The sequence below is a fragment of the Mizuhopecten yessoensis genome, unplaced genomic scaffold (genome assembly GCF_002113885.1).
Source record: "Mizuhopecten yessoensis strain PY_sf001 unplaced genomic scaffold, ASM211388v2 scaffold10479, whole genome shotgun sequence".
NCBI lineage: Eukaryota > Metazoa > Mollusca > Bivalvia > Pectinida > Pectinidae > Mizuhopecten > Mizuhopecten yessoensis.
The window spans coordinates 1,091,313-1,103,565 of NW_018408567.1; the positions used below are offsets into that span (position 1 = coordinate 1,091,313).

Below are 12,253 nucleotides of genomic sequence, written 5' to 3' on the forward strand. Positions count from 1 at the left end.
ATCACAATTGTCGATTTCATCCAGTTTTAACCTCAATATGTCATCTTCTAATTGATTTTTGAAAAAAAATGTATGAAAAAAAATATATAATCATGTTGTTGTGAGTTAAACTGTAAAGGAAAAAAAGAAAACGTTCCATCAATTAAACAAATAACTCTCACCTTTTAATGGCATATGCCACACATTAGATATAAACAATCAATATGATAATTATATATGTCCTTTTTGAACGAGGAATACATACGTACTGAACAAAAAAAAACATTCCGTGCTACACTGTGCACGTACAATCCTTACACAACCGCCTGTAATACCGGAGGCCGCATATATATACCTGTATAAGCGTACAGGGTACGTTTTGTTACGTTATCGGATATATATAGAATTCATAAAGTAGTTCCTGTATTAATGCGCCCGTCAAAGATACCGCGGTATTAGAAACGTTATGTTTGAGTTGTGCAATAGCAGTGTGTCGTTATGCTGACGTATGGAAAAACGTTTTGGAACGTTTATACTTACTGATATCGGTCAAAGATAATTACTATTAGTAATACCACAGATGCCTGTGAAAATTAAGAATTAGTAACATAGAAGCACAGGTAATGAGGCGGTGTTGTGAAGATATTACAAAATATTACACAGACAATATTACCGGGTATATACACATGTATTAATGACAAGAATAGTTTTAGCTATTTTTAGTATAGCTGACAGGAATAACAAACAAACGCACCGTTGTTTATTTAGTATATCCAGCTTGTTTAACAGTAACGGAAGTTTTATATCTAGTTGGACTGTACTCTAAGATTCAGAGTTATGATAAATAAAGTATGGATTTAGTGTCTTTAACTTGTTCACCCCTAAAGACACATTTGAACTCTTGTAATTCAAAGGGTGGAATAGTTCATTATAAAACTACAGGACTGAATGAGTTAAAATTAATGGGCTCTCAGTCCTGTCTTTGTCTTGTTAGAAATTCCCTACTACAAAGGAATCGTCCCTGGTAGTTACCCAAAAGTGTTAAAACAGAAAACAAGTCACCTTACCATGAACTAAAATATATGCAATTTAAACAACTGCATTAAAGTACGTGTATTCCACTGTACTATTTTATACAATGAAGAACTTGCCATCATCACCATAACAACATGCACATATGGGCACACTTGTATAAAACATCTCAACTCTTGAGATTTCCTCAAGTCTAAGATTTCCCATAGACAATACATTGCTTGAGATTTTCCCTAACTTTGAGATGTTTTATACAAGTGGGCCCATATGTACAACTATAACTTAAGGTTATTTCCATAGTAAGGATTTATACAGGGGACATTACTATAATATGTCTGCTAGTTCATTGGGTACAACATTGAGCAATATATAGATCCTTATGTTAAATATTACTTCCGATCAGGAAAAAGTCCTAGACTAGTTTTTAGACAGAAATTAGATTGAGTAATTATGAATAATGCAGTAATTTAATTAGATGTAGGCCGAGAAAGTATTTATATGAAAGTATACTATATCTTTGGCGTCTTTTTTCCTTCCCAATATAAACTAGCATTAGATGCTAGCCATATACATGTTATGTCTTTCGATTTTCTTGTATAGCTACATCAGGGCGGGCGATTTAACTGACATGCCTCAATTTAGTGGCAGCAAAATATCACGATCTAGTTTTATTTCGAGATTTGAAATATTTATTCGATACCCCAATATTTCCAATCTCTATTTCTTGTTAATGCCAATCTCCTTGAAATAAACACAACTAAATTCAGATGAGGAGGTCGATGTGGTTGATTGCTGTTGATAATCGTCATATTGTTTTTAGATAATTATACTTCTATTGTGTTTTTTATATAAATATTTTCGCCTCAATTTATACATGAAATGCCGATGACATGGTCACGGTGGCCAAGTGGTTCAGGCGTCTGACATTCTGCTACCACTAGCCCTCCACCACTGGGTCGCGGTTTCGAGGCCTACGTGGGCCAGTCACCAGGTACTAGCCGTAGGTCGGTAGTTTTTCTATGGGAACTCTGGCTTGCCTCCACCACTAAAACCTGGCACGTCCTTAAATGACCATAGCTCTGTAAATAGGACGTAAAACACAAACAGACCAAACCGATGAAAAAGGTATGCATTTAAGTATGGACCATTCAATACAGAATAACTAGACACGGCTTTAACATCGATATCCATTACACATGTACATTACAGCTTCATGCTGATCCTTTTAGTAAAATGGTGTAATGACACACCGTTACTCACTGAAAGACAGTTTTCTTATACAATCTCTTTTCACCACGTAAGGTATGTCTTTTAATTCACGTTAAAAGTACGTGAAAAAAATATATAAAACAACTCATCCAATTTAAAACCACTGTTCTTGAACATCCAATTATATGTAGACTGTAAAACATGTTTTTTTTTTTTTTTTTTACAATTTTCATTGTTTCATACAGATCAAAAGAGGTTGTCTACAGTATGGTAATATGGCTGATTTATATTTATTACGATTTATTGCTTTTCTGATCGTCTGCTTCCAAAACTGTCATATTATATTAAGTTTATAACTCTTGTGTAATGCATATTTCTTGATGAATAAGCGACAGAAGAGTCAACACGTCCTTGTAATGTAAGGAAAAATTAACTGTTGATACCTACTATAACGGAAGAGGCAGGAACTTAGACAACTCCAGATGACATTCGTACGTCAAATGCAACACTTCTTTTTATAATAATCAAATTTAATGTAGGTGTAATAAAGGAAAACTAACGAATAAAAATGATGTTTATACTTACAGATTCCAGCGTGAACGTGGAAGGCTGCATCTTGTTGGATATGACCTCGTTTGATTCATTCCCAGGAGGGATCGAGCCCCCCGAGTCGGATAATCCGTTGCAGTGTCGGTATTGCGGCAAAATTTTCACGAGGTCCAATTATCGGAGGGAGCATGAGCGGATACATACCGGAGAGAAACCATACGAATGTGGATTCTGTGCACGACGCTTTAACAGCAAGGGAAGTTGTAACAAACACGAACAGAGTCACATGAACCGAGAGAAGAAATTGGCGGCACTGACATGGAGACCATTTACTTGTCATATCTGTCAACAAACCTTCAAGCACGAGAGTGTTCTCAAGAAGCATATCCTGTTTCACACAGGTCTGAAGAAATATCAATGTGAAATTTGTTTGAAGTTTTACTTCACCTCCTATGATCTAAGAGTTCATGTCCGTTTTCACACGGGTGAAAAGCCGTACAAATGCCGTATGTGCAATGTGTTTTTCACAACAGGTAGAAAACGGAATCTTCATGAGAAATTTCACGTTCGGCAAGACACTCTACAATGCAAGAAATGCAAAACAATTTTCCGATCAGTCAACGCACTCAAACTGCACAAATATAAAAGTCAGTTACGACGAACCGGTTGTGCGGAACCGGATGATTCATACGCTGTAAATAACTCGGCTGTCATTGATGATGGGAGTGATGGTTCAGTCCATACCACATTAGAGCTTGAGGAAGGGGATAGCAGGATGGTCCAAGCTACTGGAATAGAAAGCCAAGATACCAGTGGCAATGATGACAGCAGTTGTTTAGTAGTCAATGAAAACATAGATGACCAAGATGATAACTCAGTTGAGCTTGACATAGAGGTGCTTGGCAACCACTACCGAAACGAAACTGCAGCAAATGAGACATTGCTTTCAAATGGTCTCCCATCGATGAAGACTTCTCCATCGAAAAACATCCAGAAAAGGAGCCAGACACGGGTGGTATTTCCAACAGGTCTATTTAGATCAACAGATCAAGGAATTGAGGTTAGCCAGCCATTATCACAAAGTAATCGTACTACAAAACAGTCAATTCCTAAAGGGATCGACAGTATCGACTCCAGTCGAGGATTAAGTATATCTAGATATCATGATACCAGATTTATTTCTGATGATTCTACAGGAGGCAGTTACGTAGAGGAAAGGTCTTATGAATATGATGCTGAAGAGGTCATGTCCAAATCTGTCGATTCCTGTGAACCTGGTAACATCGAAACAGGTACTTGCAGACTAGGTGCAACCGGATTTGGGTTATCTACTAGTCCTAACGATGGTCCTAATAATGTCATCGCTGTCAAGACAGAAGTGACTGATGAACCTCAAACAACGCAAGTGTTTACATCAGCATTGGGTGTTCTGAATATGGGTTCTACCGAAGAAATTACAAGTCTAGCAAAGCAAAGAATTCTGAACGATCGAAGTTCTGATTCTTCATCCTTGCGGATAAGTAATGCAGCTATTAGTCCTTTGCCTTTACCAAGAATCACAAACGTTGCTGCTTTCAGAAAGGAGCCAAGTTCATCTCCATCTTCGTCCACGATTGGCAATGTGGTGCCTGTGTATAATTCAATTACACCACAGCTTGTGAAAACGTCGGTTATCTTCGACAGAACTCTTGACGAACCACGTTTGACCAGGCCAGATACGCCTTCTACTTCAGAGCTTACAGTAGTATCCACGTCTGTGAAGCACACACAGACTAAAATGATAGACGACGCCGATCTCCTATTTGCAGAAATGGAGTCGGCAAGGAAGGTGTTCGAGTGTAAACACTGTAGCATCATCTTCCGGGATTTCACTATGTACCTTGTCCACAAGACACTTCACGTCGATACCAGCCGTCCATTTGTTTGCCACTTGTGTGGCAACGAGGCTAGAGACAAAGTAGATTTTCACTCTCACCATATTTGGCACATGAAGTGAAACAAATTGATAGTAAAATAAGTTTGGTGTAGAAAGTAGCGTGGACCTTCGATACGTTACCCATACATCTCACAAATATAATGCTCTTTCTCTCAAAATATAAGTCTGCTGATATGTAACCCCACTTATATTGCATTAAAATTGATTTCGCTTAACAAATGTAAATATAGATATACATTGTATATCCAGTAAGTTTTTTTTTAAGTTATCAAATATGTAGAGCATGCTAATGTGTAGTCCTGATCAACATTTTGATTCTTCCGCCAGTATGATCAGGACTGCATTCTTGTAGGCCTGCCTATGATCCTTGCATCGCATATATACCATTTTCTTCAAAGAGTCGGCCCTATCAATCCTTTCACCCCTATGTAACTTAAGGTTGCTCCACACATCGTCATCAGCGTCCATTTTCGTGACGTACTTCCGGAAAAAGTACAGCTCGGACTCAATTATCTTGATCGAAATGTGCATGTACACCGTGTCATCATTTCCGTATTGCGTATCGGGCTTTCAATATCGTAGTGCATATTATAGTAACACCTGGGCCGTTTTCGTTTAAACGGTCAAACCGATCGGACCACTGTTGTTCGTTTATTAAATAAGGTAGGACCTAGTAATCTGATGCTGCTTTCAGGCGAGCCTTGAGAAAGCCTTGCAAGGCTTGCATACACAATTGCAGGTCCGCCAGATTTATACCCGAAATTGTTACATTTATAAACGGTCAAACCAGTTGTTCCGCATAAACGAACAGGCCCTGGTAAACAATAGTACACGTGCATGCCGATGATATGTTAACACCCGATATCGAGATTTTACCGGGAAATGTATAATCATACGTACTTCAGGAATAAAGCTTTCCAATTCATTGACATAAACAGACTCACGGGAGAACAGTGACATGAGACCAGACGACCTCAAGAAGGTTATATAGGAAACACATGTAATGCGGACGTACCAACCTCACATGTGCATATCACGTGCTTACACGAGTTTAAAAGCTCGAGGTCGTCACGATTTTCGCTGTTGAGGGAGTTTCGCTCTGTCGATTAAATCGTGTTTACAAATGTAGTCTACTTACTCTGTGAAAATAATGTTTTGTAAAATATCAAGATACTTATGAAATGCATGTTTGAGTGCACGTGAGAACGGCATACCATGCGATAGCCTCTGGTCACATATGACATGTACCTGACATGTAATTATAAATATACCGTCAGTTAGCGGACTATGGAATGATGTCCAAAGTGTACATGACTGAGGGTAATTTGGTTCCATTAAAGAACAATAAATTGATAATTTTGATATCATATTTATGATTTATTTCGATCCTTTTTGTTATATGTAAACAGAGACAACTGTCATTGTGTAAATGTCATCCCTCTGCAAAAAGTTCCGATTTTTTTCAAGGAAGATAACTCTCACCCGGATCAAAGTGATTGTAAAATGTAAAATAAATTAATTATAAAGCCATTGTGTATATTTTGTTCAATTTCCCACTCTATATGTATAGATCTTTGTGTCCTGTTTGCTTTTAGCTGGTAGATAATAACTTTTATCCGTTCAAATTCAATAAAAAAAACAACACTTTGTGTAGCATGTGTTACATATTTTACGATAAATAAAACATTTATAGGGTTAATTATAAATGCTTCTTTTCATTTTTTTTATTGTTGTTATTGTTCCAAACAATGCCATACACACAAAAAAACGGAAAATATTAAAAGTGGCGAAAATTCAAATTTTTGATATTTTTTCCAAAAAAGTCCCCAAACTATTGGAATGTTTACATTTTCATAAAATTAACTCTAGAAAGTTGCATAACCATTATATGAAAGTTTCAACGAGTTTTGCTGGTAAATTGCGAAAGTGTGGAGCCACCTTAAGTAATCTTCCATGCATCGATATGGACGAGTCCATTATGGTCTACAGTGGTGAAACGGTTAATTCAGATTGAACGCCTGATTTATGAACAAAGATGGACCAGCATTTTCTTTAATGATTTCTAAATACTGCTGTTGTCAGATGGAAAGTGGCCAAAATGGAATTCTGAGCAGACACCATGAATCAACAAATGCATTATGAGATGTTCATATATCGAAAGAGAACACAAAAAATCTACCATCATAAAATAACAAGGTATAAAGCAGAAGTGACTCTGTTTTTGGTGGCAGTTTGCATATCATTTTCAAATATAGCAAGCCAAATGCTTTCATGTCTATTTTTTTTAATCAAAAGTTACCAGTGCGTCAAGAAAATGACTGTAACAAGGGAGGTAACTCTAGACATTGTAAAATGTTCAATTAATTGAGGAAAATTTGTTTTACCTTGTCTGAAATATCTTTCCAATGTTTTTTTGTTTTTTTTAAAATGACAGAACACTCAAATACAGATATAAACAATTTAATTGTATTGGTAAGTGCATATAAAACGTTTGTATATCTCTCTATATATAAAGTTTATCAATGGTAAACAAATGTAAACACTTTTACATGATATAGGTAATAAGAATATATCTTTGTTGTACATATCTAAAACAATAATTGCTATAGAAATGTTTTCCTGTACTCCACCATAGACATGTACAATTATTAATTAGGAAGTTCCTGATCAGTTAGATAATTTAAGTCTGTGTCAAACCATTTGCTTACAGGGTAATTAATGAAACCAAATTCCAATGGCAATATATACAAATTGTCAACTTGCAAGTTTCTTTCCAAGACAAATTGGGAGTTTGAATTGCATTCATGTATGAACTTCATTTGCTATTTTTGAAAGGCATTTCATTTCATGGGATTTAGGAAACAAGCTTCATAAGAAAAAATTATCCCTGCGTCAATTTTATCCAGGCTCGATACGTCAGTTACATAACCAATGTCAATTTGGTGTCAGATTAAATAACTTCACATTATTGTCTTGCTGTTTATTTTACTTTTCAATTTACTGCCAATTCTATCGAAACTACAGAGAGAATACAGTTTACTAGGACAAGTCAACTCATAGATTCTAAATACAGTAATTCTTGTTTTTTCCTTACAAATTTTGAATACCTTGATAACTATAATCGCCATTTACTGGACTAGAGAAGTTACAAACAGCATACAGTTAGACACACTTGTTGCAATTTCTTCCTCATAGCAAAGTAAAATACCGTAAATGTGTAAGTTTTCACGTGTAGCAATGTTCGCGTTACAACTTTTTGAAAAAAATAATCGTAGAAATGTTCAGATTGGCATTGGTTACCGGTAAGAAATCGTTATATCCATAATACATATATCCTATAAATTTGCATGTGGATATTTTCATGCCGATTTACTCAACGCAAAAATAATCCACTTTTGCAGTAATTGTCCCCTGGCATGTTTAAATCTGTAACCTATTATAGAGAATAAATTCCTTATGTTCCAAGAAGTTTGTCAGAAACGTGACTAACTACATCTTCAAAGTCAATGCATTTGGTGTTAACATGTTTAAGTGTAATATCTTTGTTGTAATATTTTGTAATACTATCTCTTAAATGTGTGAAATGTAAAAATACATAATATTCTTACTTATATGTAAAAAACAGACATGAGATCATAATTGTAACAGCTGCATATTGTGTTACTTTTCACAAGCATAATACCATATTTGTAACATCAAGAAATTATGAACTAAAACATTGATAATATTCTCTAAAATTATTAAAACCCAAAGGTGAAATAAAATGACAGGTATATAAAATATTTTAAATTTGATGAAAACAAATCTGACAGATGTTTTGTTCAGATTCCTTATATAGTTACCATGTTGATATGGTACTGTGAACACTATAATAGCAAACATGTTCTAGAAATGATCAATGCATGATAAAAAATAAGATCCTACAAATCACCAATCAAAAAGGTTAAATTGACCAGTTAAATATATCTCATCAAAATGATGATAAATGGGTGGGTAAAACAATGTAAAGGATGTTATTTCTGCTCCATCAATAAAATAAAAGTCTAATTGCTAGGATTTGTTTGTCAATAAAATTAAGTTATCATACATTTTGTGTGTATATTTCTACATTAAATCCATCAGTTAAATAAACAAATGGCGAAGTTTTTCTTTCTACAGTGATCAAGTTTTAAAGTGAATCTACCAGAAATTTGAGCTCATTCATTAAAGCGATATAGAGACGCATCTGTTTGTAAAATCTGGGGTGAAGCTTGATATTAAAATGCTGTTACAGATTACATTCAGTTGTATAATGCAGTGATACATTATTGAAGAATGTAATTGTATGGAGTACAACTGAATTTGATGAAATGCACATCAAATTACAATCTCTGAAACGGCTGCCTGTAGTGCTACATTTACCACATGCAGGGGTTTCAGAGATTTTGAATTGATGTATATTGCATTAAAAGTAATTTCAATTAAGCTTTATCACAATTATTATTCACTATTGACAACTGAAAAACAATCTTTCTTGCATGAACATTTTTTTAAACTAAATTGTTTAATTATCACAAAGTAATTTTACATATTAAACTGTAGTCTCATAGTTTCATTATACAAGTTTGTGATTAAATGAAGAAGTATAAAATTAGAATATTGGTATTTGTTTTTAAATCATAGGATAACTGCTAAAAATATAAATGTTGTAAAATATGATGTTATTAAGTAATCACTGTGATTATTATGTATATCTCGTATCTAATTACACAATGCTGGCTAACTTGTTTTCAATAAAGTTTATGGTGTAAGGTCACAACCCTTTCAGATTAAAATCGATTTGTAAAACAGACATTCAACTCACGAAATTCTAAAATCTGTACATCACAAGGGGAGATAACTCCACTATGACTTGTGAAAATTGTGACAACAACTTTATTGCCATTCTGAACACATAGCTTCAGGCACAAGTCGGTACTTTACTACATATGTACACAAAAACGTACACAATATGTACAAATACTGCTGCAGGGTTCTATCATAAAACTGGATTACACAGAGTATGGTATTTACAGAATAATGCAACATTTGATATGTATATAAAATATAAAAACATAAGGTTTACTTCGGACATTCATACTTCTATATCTAAAAATAATGCTATGTACAAACAAGTTCAAATACCTGCCAAAATAAACGTCACTTTACACCATACAATCTCACCTTAAAATACGTCAACTTACAAACACAGACATTCTTGTCATGTTCACAACCGTTCACTTAATCATTTATAAAAGAACAAAATATTGCTTTTTCTGTTGCATTGTCGCTGTTCATATACTTCAATTCTCTTGTACAATGTAAAAAAAACTTCTTCCATAAAACAATGAAAACTAAATGAACTGAGTTAACTTACACAGTGTCGTGCTGATTTTTCAGTATTTCAACAAAGCATTAAATTATAATACGTTTTCTGTTATTATCAATCAAATATGGCTTAATAAATTTGGTAAACATGATAAACAAGGCAACGTCATTGTGTTTTGATGAACTTTAAATCCCACCACATCCAATGGCTGTTAGCTGTACCAAGGCCATGAGAATTCTATGTGTGGATAACAAGGTGATTCTACTACCACATCTAGGTGGAACAGGTTTTAACTGTGTCTCCACATATTCTGTCAATACACACATTAACTATCACCAGTGCTTTGCAATGCTGCTTATTAATAGATTCCATAAATAGATGTTTACAGATGTATACACAAATTGTGACTTATAAATAACACGTACAGAACTTAAAGTTAATAATAAATGATATAACTGACACAATTCTTCTTAAACACTTTTTATAGAAAACATTCTCTTGTGACAAGTACCATAGTCAAAGTTGTCATGCTAGATACATAAACGATTGTCAGAAAACTTGCAAGTAACGCAATGAAAATATTCTATTCCATAAAAAAGAAAGATAATTGAAATTTACTTGTGTCTCTTTTTTGTGGTTAGTTTCTTCTGTGTGCCAATAAAAGCAAATTATTCTAAAAAAATAAATTAAGTAGACTGGTGCCAATTTTCTATATGTAAAAGAAATTATATTACATGTAATAATATGGTACAATACAAAATTGATGTATACAGTTAAAACTAAAGCTTTTTTCTTCTGCACTTATCGCTTCTTCATCCACACTTATCCGTTCCCTTTGTATACAATTCTTATAGCACTTTGTAGGGGTGTGTTTCTATGGAAGACGTGTTGTTCAAAATGGCTGGTCTGTGTTCACATGAATGTTGTGTCATCGTAATTAGTTGGTTTGTTTTGGGACCTTGCCTCAAACAGGTCACGGACTAGAGTTGCCTTCTCCTGCTCCAGCTTAGAGATCATATCTCCCTTCTGTCCCACTTCCTGTTGACAAGGAAAGAAAACATATATCAGTAAAACAAAGTTTAACAGACTGAGTAAGATAAATGATTTTTTTAAACTTGACTCTATGTATTATTAACAATGAAATGTTTCCATTTTCTCACAAATCGAATTATATATGCATAACTCTTCTGTCCAATGTTTTAGCCCAATCCACTGAAAACTATAGACTATCTGAGTGAGATGAGACACCATGGTGTATGAAACATCATGAGTGAGGGTATAAAGGTCATTGTTACCTGGGTGAGATGAGATACCATGATATAAATGTGACCTGGGCGAGATGGGAAACCATAATGTAAATGTGACCTGGGTGAGACGAGACATCATGCTATATATGTGACCTGGGTGAGACGAGACATCATGCTATGAATGTGACCTGGATGAGATGAGACACCATGTTGTATATGTGACCTGGATGAGATGAGACACCATGCAATATATGTGACCTTGGTGAGTTGAGACACCCAATGCTTTATATGTGACCTGGATGAGATGAGACACCATGCTATATATGTGACCTGGGTGAGATGAGACACCATGCTATGTATCTGACCTGGATGAGATGAGACACCATGCTGTATATGTGACCTGGATGAGATGAGACACTATGCTATATATGTGACCTGGGTGAATTGGGACACCCCATGCTGTATATGTGACCTGGGTGAGATGAGACTCCATGCTATATATGTGACCAGGGTGAGATGATGACACCATGCTATATATGTGACCTGGTTGAGATGAGACACCATGCTATGTGTGTGACCTGGGTGAGATGAGACACCATGCTATGTATGTGACCTGGGTGTGATGAGACACCATGCTATGTATGTGACCTGGGTGAGATGAGACAACATGCTATGTATGTGACCTAGGTGAGATGAGACACCATGATTTATATGTGACCTGGGTGAGATGAGACACCATGCTATGTATGTGACCTGGGTGAGATGAGACACCATGTTGTATAAGTGACCTGGATGAGATGAGACACCATGCAATATATGTGACCTTGGTGAGATGAGACACCCCATGCTTTATATGTGACCTGGATGAGATGAGACACCATGCTATATATGTGACCTGGGTGAGATGAGACACCATGCTATGTATTTGACCTGGGTGAGATGAGACACCATGCT

The 12,253-nt window shown here is 35.3% G+C and overlaps 2 protein-coding genes across 2 annotated transcripts in view; one reads left to right on the forward strand and one right to left on the reverse strand.

The window, feature by feature from the left end:
- LOC110460807 (protein suppressor of hairy wing-like) overlaps nt 1–5,191 on the forward strand; it is a 28,295-nt gene extending 23,104 nt beyond the window's left edge. Inside the window, exon 2 of the mRNA XM_021513964.1 lies at nt 2,808–5,191. Coding sequence (XP_021369639.1) covers nt 2,846–4,765 — 1,920 coding nt within the window. The 5' untranslated portion in view covers nt 2,808–2,845 and the 3' untranslated portion in view covers nt 4,766–5,191. The remainder of the gene's footprint in view (nt 1–2,807) is intronic.
- Nucleotides 5,192–6,574: 1,383 nt separating this feature from the next.
- LOC110460765 (suppressor APC domain-containing protein 2-like) overlaps nt 6,575–12,253 on the reverse strand; it is a 20,321-nt gene continuing 14,642 nt past the window's right edge. Inside the window, exon 6 of the mRNA XM_021513881.1 lies at nt 6,575–11,090. Coding sequence (XP_021369556.1) covers nt 10,965–11,090 — 126 coding nt within the window. The 3' untranslated portion in view covers nt 6,575–10,964. The remainder of the gene's footprint in view (nt 11,091–12,253) is intronic.